The sequence below is a fragment of the Hyperoodon ampullatus genome, assembly GCF_949752795.1.
Source record: "Hyperoodon ampullatus genome assembly, chromosome: 20".
Lineage (NCBI taxonomy): Eukaryota > Metazoa > Chordata > Mammalia > Artiodactyla > Ziphiidae > Hyperoodon > Hyperoodon ampullatus.
The window spans coordinates 2158183-2183001 of NC_136933.1; the positions used below are offsets into that span (position 1 = coordinate 2158183).

General features: G+C 43.9%; 1 protein-coding gene across 8 annotated transcripts in view; it reads right to left on the reverse strand.

The window, feature by feature from the left end:
• Positions 1-3859: 3859 nt before the first annotated feature.
• The window catches only part of PSD3 (pleckstrin and Sec7 domain containing 3), a gene marked incomplete at both ends in the record, with an annotated part of 563129 nt that continues 542169 nt past the window's right edge, over positions 3860-24819 (reverse strand). For all 8 annotated transcript variants that reach the window (XM_079726463.1, XM_079726462.1, XM_079726467.1 and 5 more), the window contains 2 exons: positions 3860-4078; positions 24072-24215. In XM_079726463.1, the coding sequence (XP_079582589.1) occupies positions 3860-4078; positions 24072-24215 (363 nt within the window). The remainder of the gene's footprint in view (positions 4079-24071; positions 24216-24819) is intronic.

Here is a 24819-nt window from a genome sequence, read left to right on the forward strand (position 1 = left end):
GAACAAGTCCTGGGTGCCACTTTGATTCCTGTTGAACAGCGCTAATCTTGTAATTGCAAAAATTCTGACAACTGAAAAGTGAAGGGATCAGGAGGTTGTCCATTGTTGCAGCTAAGGAAGGTGGCTCCCCACCTGCTGAACCCTTGGCCCAGGTCTGCAACAGCTGCACTACAGAGCTTTGGACCACGAGGCTGAGAACGCCCTGTGAACTTGGCCTTAAAAAAGCTTAACGGGTGACTACAAGGAAAAATGCCAAAGAATCAAATTCCAGTGACCACTAACTAAACCCAAGAAAGTGGTCAACGTAAGACAACGGAGAAACTTCTTTAAGGTCCATTTTCTTCCAATTGTCTATGATTAGGGATAAAGGCAGAGAAGAGGTGCAGCTCGAGGCCAAAGCAAGCCCTGCCCTACCTAAGAATGTCTTCCCTGGCTCTTTCTGTGCTGGAAGGACAACAGGCCACGGCTGGCAGGAGGCTCCTTCCCTGCTGGGTATGCAAACCCCTCTGCAGCCTCAGGGGTTCTGTGCTTTGGCCACAGGGTGAAACACGAACACAAGAGGCCAACCCTAGATTGGCCTTGGAGCGCCCGCCAAGTTTTCTCTCCCAGAATTAACCCCCTCACGTCACTTCTGACCAGGAAACACTCATCTTTGGAATGAGGATCACAGCCGGAGAAGCAAAGACGGTCCTGCACAGGCGCTCTCCTTCCTCTTTACACAAGAGCAACAGAAAAGGTTCACATGGTCCAGGACCGCAGTCCCCCAGATGACTCTCCACACGAGGTAACTAAAATGTGCAGAAGTGCTGCTTGGTTTAATCAGGCATTACTAAGAGTCAGCAAATGATATCTGTAAAAAGCATACTTCAAATAATGTCTATGGCTGGCAATAAGATAAGGACTCTTGGAGGCTAGTAGTTAGGTTTTGATTGCTAACAAGGAATTCCTGACCCCTCCCTGTAAATGTCAACATGTGAGGTGGGGGAACACACCCTGAGACACTTCGGTTCCGCACACGGCTGCTTCTATGGACAAATCGGCAACAAGACCGTCACCAAGGTATCTTGATGACTCTCAAGACTTTCTATACTAAAAATTAATATTAGGTGTATTTCTGCGAAGAGGAATAATAACTTATTAGATGGAGAGAGATCGCAAGGCTCCTGGTACTGAGGGATGGTGAGGGATGGGGGGCAGTACCTTCAGAAGGGGAGGGGGCTCCCCTGTACCGTGAACTGGGTGGCAGGCATGGAGGACCTGTGAAGCGGAAGGTCTTCAGTCATGTCTCCTGACTAGACACCACGGGAAAGAAATGATCACAGAGGAGACCCTGGTTGGCTATGGGCAAGGCTCTCAGGATCCTGTCACAGGAGGGGCCTTGTCTCCTACAGGATAAGCTCTTGGCCTGTGAGGGGCACTGGCACCAGACAGTCCAGAGGCCTCAGGGGGAGGTGTTCTCAGCCCATCCCCTAACAATGGCAGTCTGGGATCATGGCTCACAAGATAAGCTTTGCAGCTGTTTTTCAAGATAAACTATGGGAACACAGTATATACCACAGCTTCAAAAGTGCCCTTCTCATCTGTCTCTCTATTAGCATATCTAGAAGTTCTTGGAGATAACATTAGTGGGTCACACAGTGAGCACAACGCCATCGTGGTGCTGATGCTGACTGGGCATTTCAGAGCTGCTCGAGTGTCTAAACACGGCAGCAAGGTACCATTCCATGTCTGGTACAGACTCTAAGTGACACACACGGAGACATTCGACATACACAGATACACACATACTGGGAGCACACACATTCAAGCCAGTCAGGGATGTTGATTCTTCTTTAGTTATTGAAGCTCAGAGATGACATGGTCTAGGTACCTCTCTCCCCTCTGCTTAGGATAAAGATCTAGGCAGAAAGCACACACACTGATGATTCAGATTCTAGGAAGAAAGACTATTCCCTTGTAGAAACCTTGGATTCAGTCAGAAGCTACAAAGAAAGAATCAGGTACATGGGCCATGTTGGTAACTACCCTGTTTGTTTCTAGGTCTTGAAACAAATTTAGTCACTGCCTTTACCTAATAAACAAGATAGAGGGTTAGAGGGAGTTTTTCAAATGTGTGGTAAAAACACCACAAAGCAAGCAGCTACAACCTTAGGGAGGGTTTTCTCTTTTCTGGGCACCAGCAAATATGGGCATTTCTACAGCTGAAGGAAGTGCATGTTAATAAATAGTCCTGCAGAAATGCTGGTGCATCAGAACAAAATACCGCTAGAAAGTACCATGGTTCAGGAGCAGGTTTTCTCTAATTCCCCGGAGCCATGCTGCCCACGCAGAGTCCCTGAGCCTCTGGTCACACAGCACCTTAACTAGTAAACCGAGTAGAAAAGAGCAAATCTCTGTGGGAGAGAAAAGAACATTCGAAGTGATTCCATTCGCTCTGAACTTGTGGAGATTCTAGGTTTAAGGATCACAAAGTTTTCAGGTTCCAAAATCAGAAAGTTCTAACTCACAGTGGGCTCAATTTTCACTCCTTTCTCCTCCTCAGTAAGAGAATGTTCTGTTTATCACCCTGAATTTCAAAGGGACTGTCCCTGGAATAAGCTTATGACTGCTCTGAGCAGATATAAAGAAATGATTTAGAATCAAGGATTTATTTCAGGGGGCAGTTCAGTGCAGCAGGGTGAAGCGGCTTCACAGAGGCAGAGACAAGAACAGACTAAGGGACTCTGTGTTTGTCACCAGGAGATTCCTCAGTTTTCCAGCCATAATTCCTTCAGATTTTATTCCTTTCAGATTTATTGTAAAGAATCAACATTCTATTGCCAAACAACTATAGGGAAAAACAACTTTTTCCTTCCTTATTTTGCTTTATTAAGGAAAGAAGGAAAGGGGCTCCATTTTGATATTATTTTGTTAGGAAGACCCCAAATTCTTACAACCAGGAGACAACACCATGCCTATATATATAAAATAACCTAATTCCCGGATGGCAGGGTATCCACCACAGATGGCTCTGGATTCCTTGTCTAGACCCTGTGGGAGTGAGGTAACAACTTCCGGCAGATCAAACACACAGCTCGCTGCTGCAGCCCCCAAGAGTCCACTGTTGCCACTATCCTTTAGGAAACAAAATGAACTTGGGGCCACCTTGCCTCAGCTTTCAAAAGACGCCACTTCCTCCTTCCTTGCTTGGCTGAAATGGAATCTACACTTCAAGCGAGCTAACATGCTTCTTAAATTCCCCAGTCCTGAGGTGCTTGCCCCCATCTACCCCCACCAGCAGGGCCGGACTCAACACTAAGCACTCAGATGCGTGAGGCCTCACAGGCCTCACGGGAGTGGCACCTCCCGCGACTGTAACTCTTAACTGAACTTCTGCGAGCGCGAGGGCTGGATTCTACCTCTGTGACTGGGCAAGATTTCACGTGAAAAGGCTTATATTAACTCTGGCTAGAATTTTCTAAACTACAAAGTTTGTCCAGTTAAGTGTTTCACAATGGATTAAATCTTTAACCTTTAAAAAAAAAGTGTAACAGCTGATTTGAGAACACACAGAACAACTGAGCAGAGTGCAAATGAGGGAATCCTGAGGGAGAAGCGATGCATAATCCATTCTGAAATCATGATCCCCTCCCCTCACAAAAGGTGCATTAGTTATCAGGTAGCGGAAATCATCAAAGCAAAGAAATCAAGAGCAAAGAGACAATCTGTACAGAAACTAACAAAAATATACAATAGGAAAGGTTACTAATGCACCATTTAGTCACAGACTTTGTTTTAAATATATTCACGGATTCACCAGAAAGATCTTGAAAAACTCTATTTTGCTCCACGACCAGCACTTCCTGGCCGCAGATGGATTCTAAGTGACTTTTTGCTTAATGCTTGGAGTTTCAGGTCGGTGGTTTTTCCTCTCCGACACGTTTCTCTTGACCTTGGCGGTGACTGGAGATGCATCTGGGTTCAGCGAGGGGCTGGAGTGTGACTTCTTCAGGCCCGCGGCGCCCCCTCCACCGCTGCTACTCAGCAGCTCCAGGCCCCCCTCTTTCAGAAGGCGGACATACATCTCATAGCGGGTTTTCTGCAGGGAGTCAGAGAAGAGCGGTCAGTACACTGTCACAGGCACACGGCGCAAGGCGCCAGCGAGCTCACTTCCCGAGGGGCGGGGCTGGCAGCTCAGGAGGCTGACTGATGGTTTCATCGATTCGGTAAGACATAAAGATAGAATGTGAGTTCTCCTCTGTTCTGCATTCTGCAGGAATGGCTATGAGACGGAGGAAGCCTGCTTCCTGAACACTCAGCACAAGCAAGTGTGAGTTGGAAGAGCTGCGGTCTCTGGTTTTGGGGATCAGATGGCTCTCAGGCTCAGGCCTGCAGCCACTGGGGCCGCCCCACAAGGCCGTGGCCAAGGTCTCCCCTGAACCTGGCTGGGGTGAGGTTCTTTACTCCCAACTTGAGGAAGCAGTTGGTGGTGAACCTGTACTCCTGTCCCCTACGGGACCACTAACACTTCCTAGAAGCTGCTCTGGGTTTCCTGCTATGGCTTTTCTGCTAGGATTACCAACTTCTCAGAGTACTATGGTTTCTTGCAAAACTTTAAATTATTCCCTGATGCTGTTCTTTATTCTACACAATTTTTTTCATCAACTGTTCATTGAGTGTCTACTATGTTTTAGGCTCTTTGATTTTCTTGTCTCTGGGTATCTTTTTCTAAGAATAATTGAGAAGAACACTGCAGAGATTTTTTTCTCTAACCTTTACTGGTGCTGCTTTTCTTTTCTTATGTTTGTATCTGAGTCACTATATAGAGCTATTGTGTACACAGTGCAAATTACAGAAGGGTCTCAGATCCTCGATTTGATAGATTCTAGTCAAAATAAGTCTCTCATCATACTGCTTCAACACATGAAGGATCTGTAGAAGGCCTAAAGTACCTTCTTTCTAAGCAAAAGAACAGCTCAGTTATAAATTGTCCCAACAAAGGCAGCAAAGTCTTTTATAACTCTAAGTCTTTTAGGGATTTTTCTGGTCAAATTGAGATTTTATATATCTGTTTTAAGTTAATAATTATGAAGCTGAATCTACTTGAAACTACACTTCAAGTTGTTTTGTTCAAAAGTAGGGAAAAGCTGCTAGTCATTAAGCTTGCTCTGGGTTTGGTCAGTAGCCATGTTGAGGTGCCAAGCTTTGGTTGACGATGATTACATTATGGGGTGCCCACAGGCTAACTTGAGGGCATTAACACAAGAATCATATACAATTGGTACGTTATTATCCCTGTTTTACAGTAAAGGAAATAGAGGCAGAGATAAGTCCAAGACAGTAAAGAAGTGAAGCTGGGATTTGGACTCTGGAACCCATACTCTTAAGCTGCATTTCCTTCCTGGGTATGAAAATATATGTAGGAATGTGTATTTTAGGATGACAACTCAGAGAGACTCTGTAGGTTTGGCCAATCAAAAGCCATTTTCAACCCCCCTCTTCTCCTATGTCCCTCCCACTGTTGATAAAACCAAATACTTACTTTCCCAGACACTCCTGCAGCTAAGATGGGCTGTTTGATATTTTGGCCACTGAGATATAAGAAGAACTCTCCTGGGGGACTTCTGTGAAAGCGATTTTGCTTTCTGATGAAAGGGGCAGGCTTGAGAGGAGAAGCCACTGGTGCCAGCCCCTCACTCTTATTCCTTCCTTGACATGGATGTGATTCCTAAAGCTGTAACCCTGTGACATGAGGCAGCAGGTGTGAAGGCAAAAGGACAGCATGCTAGGCCTGAGGGGAAATGGAAAGACAGAAGAGCCCGGGTTCTTGGTGACACAATGAGCTGGATCCAACTCTCGAAGTCCTTACTACTTGTGACTGTCTTGCTAAGTATGAATAATAAATACCTTTTGGGGTTAAGCCACTGTTAATCAGGTAATGGTTTTTCCCGCCACATTTTTTCCTTCTAGTTTCTTTTGAGATATAATTGACACACAGCACCGTATAAGTTTAAGGTATACAGCATAGTGATTTGATTTATATACATCATGAAAGAATGATCACAAAAAGTTTAGTGAACATCCATCATTTCATATAGATACAAAACTAAAGAAATCGAAAAAAATTTTTTTCCTTGTGATGAGAACTCAGGATTTACTTTCTTAATGACTTTCATACATAACATACAGCAGTGCTAATTAGATTTATCATGTGTTTCATTACACCCCTAGTACTTATTTATCTTATAACTGGCCGTTTGTACCTTTTGACTGCCTTCATCCAATTTCCCCCTGCCAACTGGCAGCCAGAAATCTATTCTCTTTTTCTATGAGTCTGTTTATTCGTTTGTTTCTTTTTGATGTATAATTGACCTACAACACTATGTTAGTTCCTATTACACAACATAGTGATTCAACATTTCTATACATTTCAAAATGATCACCATGATAAGTCTAGTTACCATCTGTCACCACTCAAAGATACCACATAGTTACTGGCTATATTCCCCATACCCTTGACTCATTTATTTTGCAACTGGGAGTTTGTGTCTCTTAATCTCCCTCACCTATTTCTCTCCTCACCCTACACCTCTCCCCTCTGGCAACCACCTGTTTGTTCTCTGTATCTATGACTCTGTTTCTGTTGTTATGTTTGTTCATCTGTTTTGTTTTTAATAGATTACATGTATAAGTGAAATCATATGGTATTTGTCTTTCTCTGACTTATTTCACGAAGCATAACACCCTCTAGGTCCATTCATGTTGTCACAAATGGTAAGATTTCATTCTTTTTTATGACTGAGTGGTATTCAATTGTATATATACCACATCTTCTTTATCCACTCATCTGTTGGTGGACACTTATGCTGCTTCCATATCTTGGCAATTGTAAATAATACTGCTATGAATATTGGGTGCATTATCTTTTTGAATTAGTGTCTTCATTTTCTTTGGATATATACACAAAAGGCGAATTGCTGATCACATGGTAGTTCTGTTTTTAGTTTTTTGAGGGACTGCCATACTGTTTTCCACAGTGGCTGCACCAATTTTATTTTTAACTGAAGTAGAGTTGACTTACAATGTTGTGTTAGTTTCAGGTGTATAGCAAAGTGATTCAGTTTTATATAAATCTGAAAAAGAATATATATATTCTTTTATAGGTTATTGCAAGATATTGGATATAGTTCCCTGTGCTATTATACAGTAGGTCCTTGTTTATCTATTTTATATATAGTAGTGTGTTTCTGTTAAACCCAAACTCCTAATTTATCCCTCCCCGCTGGCTGTACCAATTTACAATCCCACCAACACTGTAGCGGGGTGCGGGGGGGATTCCCTTTTCTCCACAGTCTCGCCAACATTTGTTATTTTTGTTCTTTTTGATGATAGCCATTCTGACAGATGTGAGGTGATATCTCATTGTGGTTTCGATTTACATTTCCCTGATGATTAGCGATGCTGAGCACCTTTTCATGTGCCGCAGGTACTGTTAATTGCAGATGAAAGCATCACTAATTGATACACATTCCAATTTTAGTAAAGTAACAAAGAAATAAAATATTAATCTTTTCTCAGAAAGCTATCAATACATAAGGGTTTAATAAGGGCATATGCTAATAAAAAATATGTCATCAGTATTACACAGTAGTCTGTCCATCAGTGAAATCCAAAGTCATATTCACTCTAGGAATTTAGAGACTTAATCTGTCTCTAAACTGCCCTGGTGGCAAGAACAAAATGCAGGAAAGAACTGTATTTTAGATGAATACGGTTTAGTAAAATTATCTAAAGACAGTTTAAAAATACATTCAGAAAGTCAATGTGAGGCATACTATTTCACGAAACTAGGGCATTTATACAATAAAAGGGATATGAAGGACAATTTTTTTAGATGACTTGAAAGAGGACAAAAGAAGAAAAGGTGACTGGGCCATTTTCTACTAGCTTTTGAAGAAACTGACATTATTGGGAAAATTCACCAAAAAAATGCCTAAAGAAAAGCAATTTCATCCACTCATTTGACAGCTCCAGCTGCAAAGCTGTTGCCCCCATAAATTACATCAGTGTGTCAATCAACAAACAAAAGGCAGAGCACAGAGGAGTGGCAGTACATGAATCATCAGATGAGAAGACAAGACAAAGCAAAGCAAAGGGTGAAAGGGGGCCAGCAACCAGGACTGCTCAGATGTTGAGAGAAATAAGGAAAAAAACAATGTGGGTTTGTTTAGGAACTTCCAATGGCTGTGCTCTATTTCTGAGTTAAAAGGGCTTACAGGGACACAGGCTACTAAACCCAGTAATACAGCTTTGCTTTCCACCATTCTCTGTGGCCAAGCCAAATTCCTCTTTAAAATATTTTAGGAAAACTTATCTTTAATCTCAGGACTCTTCAGGACTACCGGAAGGACTGTGATCTACGTTCTTCTGGGATTACAGACTCACCAAATTTGTAAACGTCTATCCAGAGGCTTTGGGGCCAAAAAAAGCTTGCCTCTGAGCAAAGACAGGCAGCCCTGAATGCAGCCTGAGATGTGAAGGGTTAGAACTGCCCTCAAAACTCTTCTCCAAACCTCTCCTGGCTTCTCCCCTCTGGGGTGGGAAGTCAGACTTCTTCCGAACAATGCAACCATGTGGCATCTTTGGGACGGTTTATTTCCTTTTTTCCTTTCAGAGAAGACATGACTCTTTGTTCTAAGACCAATCCTGAAATCTTTTTTAGGTTAGAGCTGGTGTTCAGGGAAAAGCAGAGCAGCGGCAGGAAGTGTACTTCTCAATCACTTTTTAACCTGATGTGCCAGTTCAGAGACTGAAAACCTGAGGGTCATGTTCCAATGGTCAATCTCAACCAAAGAAGCTGGTAGAGGGCAGAGCAGCAAACACTGTTGGCTGCTTCCCTAGCAGCCTCCTCTTGCAGCTGACGGAGTTGTGCTTTTCACTGAGGGTGTCATGGTCTAGCCTAACCCCAGGACAGGAATCGTGGTCTAACACAGACGGGATAACCCTCATCCCCTTGCCAGTCAACGCTGCAGCCCTGTGACCTAGACCTGGCCAGTGACATGTAAGGAGAGCCGACTAGGGTACTTCCATGGAAGCAGTTTTTGGTGCTCTGATAAAAGTTGGGAGATGAAATGTTCGGAGCTATGGCAGGCACTTTGAAACCATGAAACGATAAGCATGAAAACAAAAAAGCCGATGTGCTAAGGATAGCAAATCAGAAATTTAGAAAGATCATACATCTTTGGTGGCAACTCTCAAGCAGCCAGTGGCCATCTACTTCGAGTTTTCTTAGGTGAGATAAAGAATGTTTATACTGTTTAAAAACTTAGTCAAGTTTTCTATTATTTGCAGACTAATAAAATGGTCAACACTCAGCTTGGACTCACTCACAAAAACAACATCCCAACTGACTGACAAGGGCTTAATTTCCAAAACAGACAAACAGGTCATAAAACTCAATAACAAAAAAAACAAACAACTCAATCAAACAATGGGCAGAAGACCTAAATAGACATTTCTCCAAAGAAGACAGACAGATGGCCAAGAGGCACGTGAAAAGATGCCCAACACCGCTAATTATTAGAGAAATGCAAATTAAAACTACAATGAGGTACCACCTCACACCGGTCAGAATAGCCATCACCAAAAAGTCTACAAATAATAAATGCTAGACAGGGTGTGGAGAAAAGGGAACCCTCCTACACTGTTGGTGAGAATGTAAATTGGTGCAACCACTATAGAAAACAGTATGACAGTTCCTTAAAAAACTAAAAATAGAATTACCATATGACCCAGCAATCCCACTACCGGGCAAATACCCAGAGAAAACCATAATTCAAAAAGAGACATGTACCACAATGTTCATTGCAGCACTATTTACAATAGCCAAAACATGGAAGCAACCTAAATGTCCATCAACAGAATGGATAAAGAAGATGTGGGGTACACACACACACACACACACACACACACACACACACACGCACACACACACTGCAGTATTACTCAGCCATACAAAAGAATGAAATAGTGCCATTATATGATATCATTTATATGTGGGATCTAACATATGATACAAATGAATTTATTTGCAAAACAGAAGCAGACTGACAAGACACAGAGAACAAACTTATGGTTACCAAAGGGGAACGGGGGAGGGGATACAGTAGGAGTTTGGGGTGAACAGATATTATATATAACATAGATAAACAACAAGGACCTACTGCATAGCACAGGGAACTATACTCAATATCCTACAGTAAACCAGAATGGAAAAGAATATGAAAGAGAATATATATTTATAACTGAATTACATTGCTGTACACCAGAAACTAATGCAACATCAACTGTACTTCAATAAAAAACAGTATCTCAGTTGAGCTGTACATGCACTTCCTATCATAATTTTATTTAGCAAAAGATATGCTTAATTAATAGGCTTTGGTGTAACGTAGTTTTGTTGGGTTTTCTCTGAATATTCAACAAATTATTGATGGATGTTATTCCACTCTAAGCCATACTGTGGTCACAGAATAAGTATTAAATCCATTGACTATTTTATTATTTCCATTAATAGTTTTATACCAGTTGTTTGCTCGCCATGGGTGCTAGAGTACAGTTCTCTTGGTCCTCCCCTATAAGCCTACAACACGTAGGTTATCAAGATTGTAAGAGTTAGCCAACAAGTTGTCCTACAGCAGTTTCTGGATCTGGGTAATGCTTAGTTAGTATACTAGTATTTACTAGGGAGCAGCGTGGAGATACTTCTAAAATCCTGAGGAAGGAAATTTGACACTAAAAACTTTGCTCCTTGATTCTTCTCTCTCCCATATCCCACATCCATCTGTCCCTCTATCTTCAGAATAAATTCAGAAGCACACCATTTCTCTCTGCTGCCACCACTTCCAGTCTGGACCAAGCACCATCACCTTGTGCCTGGAGAACTGCGATAGCTGCCTCTCCAGTCCCCCGGCTTCCTCTCTGCCCCCCATGCATACTCTTCTAGAAAGAGAGTCATGGGCTAAACTGTAAGAGTGTGTCATCTGCTCAAAATGCTCCAATGGTTTCTCATCCTTAAAAATCCTTCCAAATCCCAAATCCTTACACTGGCCTAGGAAACCCCCATCAGGGCCGCCCCCCGCCCCCCAGTCTGGTGTCTCACTGCTCCCCCCGGGCATGCTGTGTGCCAGTCACCCTGCCTCCTGGCTGTCCTTGAACATAGCCGACACACTCCTGGCTCCAGACGTCTAGTACCTGCTGCTCTCTCTGCCCAAGAAGCATATGGCCCCAGGAGCCCACAGGGCATATTCCCTGGCCTCCGTCACCCCTTTCAGTCTTCACTCAAATGTCTCCTTTATGCAGAGGCCTTCCCTGGTCGTCCAGACCTAAAACTGCCACACCTGCTCTAATGCTGGTCACTGCATTATTTTTCTCCTTAGCATTCTCACCATGAGCCTTAGAGTTTGCTTATGAAACAATCTTGTCTATCTTCCCCCCGCCAATCCTAGAATACAATCACATGGGGGCAAGGACTTGGCTTTTGCTTGTTAATATATCGCCAGCACAGAGAACACAGAGTACACACTAAGTAAACATTTGATGAGTGTATAAGTGGAAAGAAGGAACAAATGAGAAAATAAATTTCTCATATCTAATAGAAGACATATTTTGAACTCTCAGTGTGGCAAATTCTAGAAAAATAAAACCACGGATATAGATGCAGAGGTAGATGCCTGATGAGCCCCTCCGTCAGTAGCCTCTAGGGAATGCTCTTTCACCTCCAGTGTTCCCCATTCCCATGTTTTCTACAAAAATGCTAAGGTCTGACTCTAAGTGGCACCACTCAGCAAAGACGTGTCTATGCCCCCCACATCCAGAGCACGGCTGTTAAGACGCCACCCACGCAAACCCTGCAGTGCGCTGAGGCTGCGTACTTAAGACTGGGGCTCTCTCTCTACAGAGAAAGAAAAGTAGTTTATATCATACTTTTGAGGTTCCTAAAACAGAGACATATTTTCTGAGTGTCTCTTATGTAGTAGTACATGAAGGCCAAATTTTATTACCCACTTAGAGCTTTAAAACAAAAAGTGAAAAACTGGACTTGTGGAGTGTGGAGTGCGGTGGTTCTTCATTTGTTAGTGACTAGATCTCGTTCTGACATGCAGGGCAGCCTCTAAATTTACCTTCTAACAAAAGCATCCATTAAAAAGATAAGCGTCTGTCAACGGTCATTTATATGTGAATTCCTTTGCCCGATGACTCTTGCATGTGACTTACACGTAATGCACCAGGATCACATGTACCCTTGGGAAAATACTTCAACACTCACCTAAGATTCTAAGCTCTGTAGGTCACAGTAGCAGCCTCATCAATATTAACATGGGAGGGAACCTGCTGCTGACACTAAACAAGTAAATAATAACAATATGGAGGTTTTACACTTTTGCTCTGACAATAATGTTCATAACCAGATAGTAAAAAGGGAAGAAGAAACAACAAAAAACCATGAATGTCTTAATTAATATAATTCACGCCACAAAGTAACTACTGTGCAAGCATGAACATAGCTCCAGATCGGGCATGTTAAAGATGAGATGGGCTGCAGAACGCAAGTCTGTGGGAAGCAATGTGACAGTGAAAAGAGCAGTCTTGGGGGCAGGTGGCCACTAACTATGGCATTGATTCACTTTCCTAAATCCTTGCTAGTTTTCATTACGTGGCCCTTCCAGGGTGTACTTTCATTAGGAAGGACAGAGGGAGCCTGAGAATGCGATGTGCTTTGGGGACAGTTACTGCCTTTGGTCACGTTATTAAAGGTCTTTTTTTTTTTTAAATCATTTTCACAGTTGTTCCCTTTCTCAAAAATTTATTTATTTAATTAATTTATTTTTGGCTGTGTTGGGTCTTCGTTGCTGCGCGCAGGTTTTCTCTAGTTGCGCTAGGTGGGGGCTACTCTTCGTTGCAGTGCGCGGGCTTCGCATTGCGGTGGCTCCTCTTATTGCAGAGCATGGGCTCTAGGCGCGTGGGCTTCAGTAGTTGTGGCACATAGGCTCAGTAGTTGTGGCTCGCAGGCTCTAGAGCACAGGCTCAGTAGCTGTAGTGCATGGGCTTAGTTGCTCCGTGGCATGTGGGATCTTCCCGGACCAGGGCTTGAACCTGTGTCCCTTGCATTGGCAGGCAGATTCTTAACCACTGTGCCACCAGGGAAGCCCCGTTATTAAAGGTTTTGTCTTAGTCTCTGTGGATTCATTCTCAGATCAATTCTTAAAAATTTCAGAGCTGTATGCTCAGCTTCCTTGCTCAGAGATTCTCCGACAGTATGAATAGATTCATAGCAGTATAACTGTGTGAGCTGATCCCACTATCAGAAAATTGAGATGGGATTTTACCAAATCCAAGCTCAGTGGCTACTCTCTGCAGAGAAGCATCTGAACACTGCTTTTGTGGTTTTGTCCATTCAGCAAGCTCTCTCCCTTAATTTCCTTCGTAAGATTTGCGCTTTCCATAAAACCTTCTTTGACCGCCGAGAGCCAAAGACAATTCAAATGCTTAATGGCTTCTTTTTCTCCTAAAATCAAGTTGCTTCTTCACTCTGTAACCTCCTTACTACATTTTTTGCAACGTTAATTTATTAAGTTGGTCTTTAATCACCTGTAAGAATACTTCTCAAACATGTAGGAAAAATATCCCTTTCACTAGCAGCAATGCTTACTAGGGAGGAACAAAACAATACAGTATCCAAGGCCAAGTAAGCTGTGGCTTAGGTTGAATGTTAAGTGCTAAAAAAAAAAAATCCTGAGTATTGTTATTATCTGAAAAGAAGTTTAATCACATCCACATCTGATGGAGCAGTTTCTTTTCTCTTGAGCTCTGCATACCATTTTTCATTTCATTTAATATAACACTATCTCCTTTTGACCTCTGATACATGAATACAATAGTAACAGCCTAAATGAAAAGAAAACTGCAACGGCAATTCTAACTTAGCGCTGCCATTTGCCTTCAGACCTCACTGCACCAGCAATCAAGTCCTGAATACATTTCCTCCTGACATTTCCCCTTCTCAGTCAGGAAGGGTAAAAGGCCAGCTTCAAATGAAAGAAGAACACCAATCATGTCATGTACATAGCAAAACACTTCTTGCTCCTAGATCTCTACACTGGAAAACAAAGAAACAAACCAAAACAATTAAAACAAGCCAACAAAACAAGGAGCTCTGGAAGAAACTGCTCATCTCCACTCTGCATTCTATAGGACGATGCAGAATTGACTTGCAGACTTTCTCCTTGCCCGGCTGGCTCACCCTCCATTACCTGCTAACTTAAGAAAGCAATACATTAAAAACAGAGCTTTCTATAAGTTCTTATCTGAAAGCTATGCTAGGACTTACATTTTTAAAAGAAAATTTTAACATTTTTTCCCTATGCCAGTCCCCTATCAGGCTTCTGCCTGTAATGGTAACCCACTGTCAAAATATAGCAAATACACACATTTTTAGGTTGCATAGTTTGTATTCGTGGCTTTCTGGGAAAACCTGAGGCAGTGTGAAGTCTATTGTTTCATTTCAGTCTACCTTTTGGCTTGACTGCTCTCTAAATGAACTTTGTGACTTCAATTAAAAACAAAACTAAAATAAAAAGCTTACTTCTAATAATAATGTAAGCAGAAGAGGTCAAAAAACTCTAATACGGACAAAAAGCACTGGGTCTGCAGAAAGCGTTTTGAGCGTGTCTTTGTCTCCATCCTGTCTGTGGTCCTGGTCTGATGCTCCTAAGGCGTCTGGTCTCTGCCCCCAGAGCTCCCACAGGCCCTTCAGAGAACAGCGAGGGCTCAATGGCCACCTCTGTCATGCTTGTCCCTCCCAGGGCCCCCCGCTACCAGGCCCGGGCAGGCAGATCCCCTGCAGTGCGTTTCCCTTTGCAACATCTTTGTGGAGAAGAATAGGCCTTCGGTGTCAAGGAGAGCTTTCCCATTTCTGAGAGCTGATTTTTAAAACGCTGCCGCCTTTCTCACTCGTCACACTTTGTTTCTCCAGCTCTTGAAACCCTTTCTATAAACCCAGTCAGTATTAGTACCCAGATTTTTTTTCTCTTCTTAGAAATTAAACTCGAAATTCTCGATTTAAAAGTCCACAAAGCTCACTTAGAAAATAGAACACAGTTTGTTTTCTAGGTGGAAAACTCAAGAATTGTCCAGTTCCCACCTAGCCATGGGTCAGTCCTGCAGACCTGCCATGCACCAGGCTCCTGGCTCTGGGGGCTCTGCCCAGCGTGGCCTTGCGTGAGGGTTTTGACAATAGCTGAGTGTAAAATTAACTGGAAAAAGAAAATTAACTCTGGATCAATGGGATTAAAAAGTTTAATGGAAAAAAAAATTGTCCTTTGAAACACAGAGATGTGAAGTCAAGTTTCTACATACCCAAGATAAGTAATCTGAGTTAGAGAAATACTACTTATCTGGATAAGAGGCTAAATTTAACTCCTATGGGATAAAAATCTGTCTCAAACTAAGTTTTTCCTTAGGGAACTCATATCTAAAACAAAATTTTAGTTTGTTATGACAACACTCTTATACAGGGCACACTCTTTTTTTTTTTTTTTTTTTTTTGCGGTACACGGGCCTCTCACTGTTGTGGTCTCTCCCATTGCGGAGCACAGGCTCTGGACGCGCAGGCTCAGCGGCCATGGCTCATGGGCCCAGCCGCTCCGTGGCATGTGGGATCTTCCCGGACCGGGGCACGAACCCGTGTCCCCTGCATCGGCAGGCGGACTCTCAACCACTGTGCCACCAGGGAAACCCCTACAGGCCACACTCTTAACCCTTGGTTTATATTTAGTTTGTGCTCTGGCTGTACTGGGATTCCCTAAAGTCGCACACGCTTTATCTCAGAAGCACGCTCCCGGGACTCTTGGTGGCAGCTGGCCTGTCACGTGCACAGGTCCCAAAACGCCAATGCCTGTCATAAGGGGACAGGTCAGTCTTTCTAGGAAATTTTTAAAGTAGGATTTGAGGAAACTTTGAAGGTAAACTACCTTCCCCACTGACTTCCCAGGACACTTCATCCCTAAGATAAATTGATTGCTTTTGAGCTCAAAGCAGTTTTGCACCTTCTGCAGGCCCAGTTGAAATATCTCTCTTCCATCTCACCAGTTCTGTTTCCAATTCTGAGCCTGTCTTGGTAAAGTATCTTCGACCCGTGGAGTCAGAACACTGAGCGACCAGGCCTCAGCAAGTCCCTCGCCCCCTCCAGTCTCAGCTCCACAAGTGGCAGAATGCGGGGCAGCTATAAGCTTCCCAGGACTCTAAGGAGGGAAGCCTGACACGTGGATGAAGACGCAGTGCTGGTCCGGGGAGGGGAAGGCACATGGGAAACCAGCTGTGGTTGACTCTGTCCACAAACTGGCCAAAGGCCGGAACTGGTCAGGCAGGAAACCTCTCGTGAGAGGCCCCGACGTGTCCCTCGTGCACATGAGCCACACCTCCAGGAGCTGTCCAGGCAGACAGGTGCTCCTGCAACAAGTCCATGACCGGGGGACCTGCTTCCAGCCTCCCAGTGAGGGCTGTACTGAGAAGGCTAGTACAAACATAGGATTTTTGCATATGATTTTTCCCTAATATTTCCAGAAGAACATTTCTGAAAACATTTTAAGTTTTCATTATAAGTCTATTGAGTAATTCTGAACTAGATACACCTAAAGAACCACAGTAGACTGCTCCAACAAGCCTCTGCATCTCAGAGCAGGGGCTCAAGCACACAAGTTTTTAAAACTCTTACATCAAAAGCATACAGATTCTTATGGAAAGTAGTAGGAAGAAACCTAAACTAGTTAGACAGAGATAAAGTATTCTGGGTAAAAATAAAAAAAACAGATTTAGCACAGGAAAGGGCGGACAGTACCAGCAGTCTGCAAACCAACGGATGGGAGGGTCACTTACCACAAGGTCCAAGGGAATTGCGAAGGAGGCCGCTCACATTATTTGCATGAGAATAGCTTTGTGGGGAGACTGAAGGGGCCCTTCCTTCTCACAAGTCACTGCGGTGACAGCGCTCACACCTGGTGGGCCTCTTCTTTACTGAATCCCCACCCAGAAGTAACAATCAAAACAGTAAACAACAGGCACAGCACAGGCAGCTAGACAGAAGGGACACCGTCCGCAAACTACTGTAGAGTCCTACGGTGCACAACAGCTGCACCTCTTCCATTATGCGTGAAACCTGCACCCCACCTGTGACCAGGCCTCCCAGTCCCAGCTGGCTTTTAGGGGGACTGAGCAGCACAGGAGCCACTGCCTCAGGCGGTTCCCAAGCACGTGCAATGTGGCCACCTTACACCGAGATGTGCCCTAAGTGCAAAGGTATACTAAAGTTTGAAGACTTAGGAAGAAAAAAGCATCAAATATCTTAATATTTTATAGTGATTACACGTGGAAATGATAATATTTTGGACATATTGTGTTAAGCTGAAAAATCTTATTACAATTAATTCTACCAGTTTCCTTTTATTTTTAAGCGTAGCTACTAGAAAATTTAAAATTGTATATGTGGTTTGCACTATATCTCTATTGGACAGAGCGGGTCCAGATCCCCTGACATCCCCAAATTGAACTATTCTTGTTTTATGTTTAACACCACTCTCAGGGATCATCGTGAGAGCGAGTTAATCTAATAAACTACTTGCTGTTAGTATGCATCTTGCATTAAAAATAGTTGGAGGTGACCTTATAGGTTAGTTCACCCAATCCCATCTCGTCTCCACAGCCAGAAACTGAGCTCCAGAGAGGAGAACTAGTACCAAACACACCAAGGATGAGACTAAAGTGGCCCCTGCCAGTCCATCCCTTTCCCTAATTTTACTATTTTATAATTGCAAGTATTTGCCCTTTTCTGGCAGACAGTACGTTCACCCAAAGCAGTGACCCTCCTCAGAGCAGACATTTCAGGTGTAAGGAGGGATTCAGGGACAGAGTCACTGCGGGTCCCGTGACTGGCTGTTTGTTCTGCTTCTCAATCATCTGTTTAAAATGCGATTCAAAGGATCCTGTTGCTAGGCTTCTCCTCCCTTCAGAAGCGTGCGTCATCTTTCACAGATGAAAATCCAGCGCCCTGCAGCCCTCGCTCATCGTGTCATACGAAATGCAACTCCAAACGGCAATGCAAGACTCCTGTCTCTGTAGTCAACTGGACTTGTATGCCTGGGCAGCTGCTGAACCTGGGTCTCTAGACTCTAACACTTAGCCTTCTACTAGAAAAAGAAAATTCCTAAACTTCCCCAAGAATTCTATTAACCTGCCACATCTTAGCTTCTCTGATCCAGACCGGGGATCACCTCTGTGATGTTTTCTATAAAGGAGACAGTGCTGGATTCCAGGCTAGACTCTGTTACTGAGACTGAGACGACTCTTCAAGTGAGACTGAGACTCTCCTTCAACTGAGACTCTCCCCTCACTAGGGAGAAAGATGGTGATCACAGCTATCTCTGTACTTTTACAAACAAGGCCACTCACAAATCAACAGCTAGATCGTCTTGTTTCAGAGGTGGATTAGCCTTGTGGCAGCTGGCAGTGCACTGAAATATGCCCTTGCACTGCTCCTGTGAGAGAAAAAGTGGACCGTCACGCGAAAATTATTCATCTGATGTTGACAAAGACTGAGCGATCTGAGCGAGCAGGGCTAAGATCACAAGCAGAGAATCTGTTCAAAAAGAAATACATCAAACCACCACCTACCCACCATGCAACAAATAGCCCAACGATAAAACGGAGGGCTTACACCCAGAAATTCATATGACGTGCGCTCCTTGATATGAGCTGCTTTGAATTTCCTGAATGGCGCTGTATGGAATGTGCTCTTATTTCAAATACATCAATTTCAGAAGGAATCGCACCATTTTACATGCCACCAAAAATCAGAAATTCAGAAAAAGATGCATCACGCCTCAAGGATGCCCTAGATTTTCTAGATTTAAAATATTCCGTCCCAAGAGATTTACATGTCTTACTAGAATGGACATTTGTTGTTTCTAAAATTGAGCTTCCAGCCATGTGGTTCGTGTGGGCCCTGCCTGCCTTAAGCCATAAGCATGTGCTACTCCAGGTCGAAATTCAGGAGTGGGCATGTGGCTGATTTCTAGCCCATTCAGCCAAGGGGACTTATTCTGCATCTGGGTAGAGCCATTGGGGACGTGGACTTCTTTTCCTGCTGGACTGGAACCTGCGAACACATGTACCTGGAAGTATCCATTTTCTAACCACGAAGAGACAGTTGATTCCAAAGCCCATGTTCAAAGATCTAAGACACAAAGCATATCCAACCGTCTGCAGCCTCTGTACAGGGATGGCAAACTTGAACCGCCCCCAGGGACCAGGCCAGCAACACAAATGTGGATGCCTGCTAGGCCTGATATACTAAGGGGTGGTAGGGAGGGCCCTGCAGGTCTTGCCTAAATGCATTCAAATCTCAGTGAAAACAAATCCAGCACTGCGATGGCCAAAGAAAACATTCTGACCTTAGGTCTGCTGGCCCATGAAATGCACTGGTCTGGTGCTGCCTGCCAGGTTTCCACTGGCTCTGCAGTGAACCCGGGAGCCTCTGTTAGCCTGCCCTCAGGAGTCCCTCCCTCCTCAGCAAACCTCTTACAGCCCAGTCACGCTTCTCATAGGTTAGGGTTGCTACGGTCTCCCTTTCCCTACTCAGGTCTAAGAATTAATAACTTATGCCACTGAAAACATCTTAAATGTCACATGAAAAACATCCTGGATCAAACAGTATCTTCACTTTAACTGCTAAAGAGACATAAAGACAAATTTCTGGGGCCAAGTACAGTGCTAGCAAGGGCTGTTTCTTAAAGGGCCCAGGAGTATCGGGCACAGCCCAGCCTACTGTCCTTCGAGTGGCTGGAGCTTTATAAGTTTTTATATGTGACACAAATCACCCACCTGTCCCACATCCTGATAAATTTCCAAATGTACTAGAAAGATGGAGATCAGTTAAACATTTTTAAGTGAAAAGGGAACTGAATAAAGTAGAAATAAGTTATAAGGAAGTGAGGCCATTTCTGGTATTTATTTTTTGAAACTGGGAAATGGCGAGTTTCTTACACAGACTGTGATGCCTAACAACCCTTTCAAAACTGAGATCAGACTCCACAGGAACTCTTCTAAACAAGTAACAGCCACAGCTTGGGGGAACCAATTCAATCAAAAACAAAGCAATGCCACCCCTCCCCATCCCCTATGAATATGCAATAAAGAGAGAGAGGCATGAACTTGGTCAACTAACAGCCATTCTGAGGGGAGTTTGCTGCTTACAGCAATAGTGAATATTCTTACAGGCTACGGCTGAGATTGATGGAATTCTCCTTGTTCTCTGTAGACTTTTTATAGACTTCAAAAACAAACAAACAAGAGAATGGACTTGAGGACACAGGAGGGGGAAGGGTAAGCTGGGACAAAGTGAGAGAGTGGCATGGACATATATACACTACCAAATGTAAAACAGATAGCTAGTGGGAAGCAGCCGCATAGCACAGAGAGATCAGCTTGGTGCTTTGTGTCCACCTGGAGGGGTGGGCTAGGGAGGGTGGGAGGGAGGGAGACGCAAGAGGGAAGAGATATGGGGATATATGTATATGTATAACTGATTCACTTTGTTATAAAGCAGAAACTAACACACCATTGTACAGCAATTAGACTCCAATAAAGATGTTAAAACAAACAAACAAAAAACAACCACTGAACCTTCTTATTTACCAGAGTTTCTAATCATTTACTGTCAGTCAGGGTTTGGAGAATTTCTAAGTCATAGAAAGAGCTGTGAATTTGGCCTACGAAGAACTGTTTGTATTCAAAGCAACTTGGGATATAAATAACTGAAACGCATTAAGTTAGAAACAACCCCAGTGTTATTACCAACAGCTTAATATTCTAACAAAATAAAGATGTTTTTCGTACCAAGATGTGAAAATTACAAGAACTGCTCTGAAACCACAGGGAGCCCCTTACTGCAGGAACAGGTGAGAGAAGAGGCTCCGGCCTGTGTTCTTCCCTGGTGACAAGGATGCAGATGGGATTCAAGCTTCCCTTCCTGTCACTGTCCATCTGAGGTCACAATGAACTGCAGACACTGCTGTCTGCTTATCACATTTGTTTTCAGGGGAGCTACTAAGCTTTCTCAGGGAACCACTTCCTCTGATGTTATCTTTTATACTCAACGACAAAATTCCATTTATTCTCTCAACAAATATGTATCAAGCACTCAGTCCATATTCCAGAAGCTGGGATAGAGCAATGAACAAAGTACATAGGACGGTCAGTAACACTCAGACCTCCTGTTCAGGAAACAGAGCAGCCTGCTAGGGAAGGTTGTAAAAGGCCAAGCACTGAATTCTCTGCAGAGCGTCTCTAAGGCACACACACAAGACAAATTCTGGTGGCTGAACTAACAGCAAAGTGGACTCGAAAAGATAAAGTACTTCAATTTTAAGTTAGTGAAAAATAATGATTCACTTTAAAAAAAAAAGATTACAAAAATTTTTTGAGATAACCTCCCTGAAGTGAGGTGCCCATCTGCCTTTCTGGTGACACAGGTCAACACAGTTCGACAGACAATCCAGCATGCCTGACATATTACCATATGAGAAGATTTTAATGAGCCAAAGTCCTGGAATGCAATCTTCAGGCTCCTTGATGTGACAATTTTTTTTTTTTTTTTTTTTTGCGGTACGTGGGCCTCTCACTGTTGGGGCCTCTCCCGTTGCGGAGCACAGGCTCCGGATGCACAGGCTCAGCGGCCATGGCTCACGGGCCCAGCCGCTCCGCGGCATGTGGGATCCTCCCGGACCGGGGCACGAACCCGCGTCCCCTGCATCGGCAGGCAGACTCTCAACTGCTGAGCCACCAGGGAAGAAACTGATGTGACAATTTGATGAAAGCAAGACTTAATCTCCACAAACGTTGGTCTAAGTTCATGTCAGGAAATGAAAATGCCGGCTTTTGCTGAGTTACATTTTCAGAAAAGGGGCACCACAGTGGATGCAAAAGCAGGGAGTGCTTCTAGCAGTGGCATCCCTTCTATGGTCCTGCCACCGCCCCTGCCTCCTGGGAAGAGACTTGTAGCCTTTGAGCCCAGGGCTCAGGGCAAGGTGTTGAGAGCTGGCAGCAGGGGCCTGAGGTGCTGGGAAATTTAATTAGCACGTGTGAAACTAAAAGGGCCTACAGCTGAAAGCCACTCCAGACGTGTGAAGAATTGTGATTGATTTTTGAGAACTCCCATCTCCCAAGAATGAACAAGCGTGGGGAGAGATGAGCTGCTTAGTTTTCTTGTTTTTTAAAAGGTATTTTTTTCAAGTCTTTTGCTGGTAAGGCTTCCAAAGTTTTAGCTAATAAGCTTTCTCCTTTAATAAAAGAAAGATCTTTCTTCATCTGCCCAGAGCAAGGACCTGCTTAACCATGAAGAAAACTAGTACATGGATCTGCAGGGGACCAAATGTCACATTTTGTAACAGAAATTTTATAACGCAGAAAACGACTTTTAAAAGCTTCCATGAAATCCTGTGCAGCCCAAAAGCAAGCACAGAGCAGAGATTAAAAATGGACCTGAGGCCCCTGCACTCCAAGGGCTCACAGCCTTGGCACGGAAGCCATAGATACAAAGACTCCCTGAAATCACCAGAACAGGAGTCACCGTGCAGGACGGTAACCAGCAGGTTTAGAGCAGGCTTTTCATAGGGCTGCATCTTGGAAGATGAACAGCATTTTCAGAAGTGAAATAAGGGGAAGAGCATTTGGGGCAGAATAAAGTAGATGAACAAAGGCGTACAAAGCGTGTTTGGAGAGAGCACAGCGGGCAGAAATGCGACGGATATCCATGGAGGTCGTGGTGGGAAGACCCGTGTTGTGGAAAGACAGAAGGAACCCAAATCCTCTCAGACTAAGGACTGGACTTTACCTGAAGGTAAATTGTGGGGAAAAGCAAGGGCAGCTGCTGAGCAGACGCATGCCTTAGAAAGCTAACTGACAGGAGCATGCAGGATGAACTGACGACAGGAAGCAGCCGCCAGGCTCAGGGGAGACAGGAAAACCCAGCACTTGGGCAGAGAGGCATGAAAGCGACACCGGTGGCAGGCGAGGGACAGGAGGGACACCGCAGAGGCGGAGCACCGGGATCTGGCTCCTGATCGGATCCTGGGGGCTGGCAGGGGCCAGGGCGAGGGTGCTCAGATGACGCTACATTCCAAGCCCAAGGAAGAAACACGACTGTAAGATGGGAAAGAAGGAGATGAATAAGTAGAATAGACCAGAGCTACAATGAAAAAGAATAAAGATGGATTCAACACACTCAACAGAAAAAGACTGTAAATAATTTAAAGAGAATTGTTCTTCATTTGGGACTACAGGCTATCAACTTAAAAAGAGATACTTTCAGTGTCTTTAAGTGGCAGCTGAAGGGGGAGGGTCAGAGGATCCTGCATAACCCTGACGCTAACTTGGGAGAAAATGTAGCCAAAGGTAACAGTTACTATTTATACTGCTTTCAACTTGCTTTTAAATTTTCTGTCTTCCCAGAGTTTACGGATCCTCCCCATCCCTTTTAATGACCACACTTGCTATAGTTTATGGATGTGCACAACTAGCCCCCTTGTGAAGGGAGTGACTGGTAAGAGGAAAAATGCATCTGTTGTCTGGCAGCAGGAAGAAGTATCATGTCGCCCTGTAGCTCATTTCCTCTGTGGTACTTTTTCTGACTAAGACTGTGCTGGAAGAGGTGCAGAAACAGAGAAAGCAGCTGTCCACCCTGGCATGTCCATCTACTTGTTTTTTTGTCTTGCAGCCAGCACCTGCTATTCCAACAGGCAGGCTATTTGCTTTTAAGTGCATAAACTGGCAATTATTCCTGGATGCTTGTTTGATGCTTAAACAGAACCATGAACATGAGGGGCCACCATGACCTAGACCCTGCACAGAGCTCCCCAGGGAGAGGCGGGGTCAAGGTACATTGCCCACCGTTACAGTAAGTATAAAAAAACCCTGCCTCATGGAAAAAAATCATAAAATAGCTCAGGTACAGGCAATTATTACATTTAGGTTCAACACACCTCAAACTCCAGATAGTGATCTTTGAGTTTGTACTCATCCACCTCCTTGGCTTTAACCTTCTTGTCAGGTGGGTAGGAGCGGTGCTCGGCTAGCTCTGTGGTGATCTGCCTCAGCTTGCTTTCGTGAGATTTCAGCTGTTCCTCCTGCAGGAAAGTATTAAGCCATTTAGCATCCAGAAAAATCAATAAACAACTGTAGCACACTTTAAAAAATCCCTTATGATGAATGACATTAAATCATCAAAACAGTCCAACATGCCTCTGCTGCCACATCTTACCAACTTTCTCAGGCCAGGGTCCACGTGTACCTTCGAAAAATGGCAACCAAGGCCAAGGCCAGCCTCCTTAACCAGGCCCCTGGTCACAAAACCAAATGCTTTCATAGACCTGTGTCAGGAGTAACTGCCACGGAGTTGAGACCAGGCCTCCTGAGAGATACTCAAGCAGGCAAGGCACCGGCTGCAGAGTCAAGCTCCCATCCTGAGGGCTGCACAATTTGGCTTCTCCATTTCACATCCTCAGCAGTGCTGTCCTGTCTGTCACTACAGATGAAGACCTACCTGCATATTTTTTTTCCTTTTTGAGACAAGCAATGCCATCAAGAAATAATCATTCTGAAAGAAGCTATTCTAAAAAATGTAGTGACCTATGCTTTTCCCTCCAAAATAGTAGAGGTTCTGACTTCCCTCAACCTCAAATTTTACTGAAGGATATTTAAGTTGTTTTTGGTTTCTCTGGGCTGCTATAA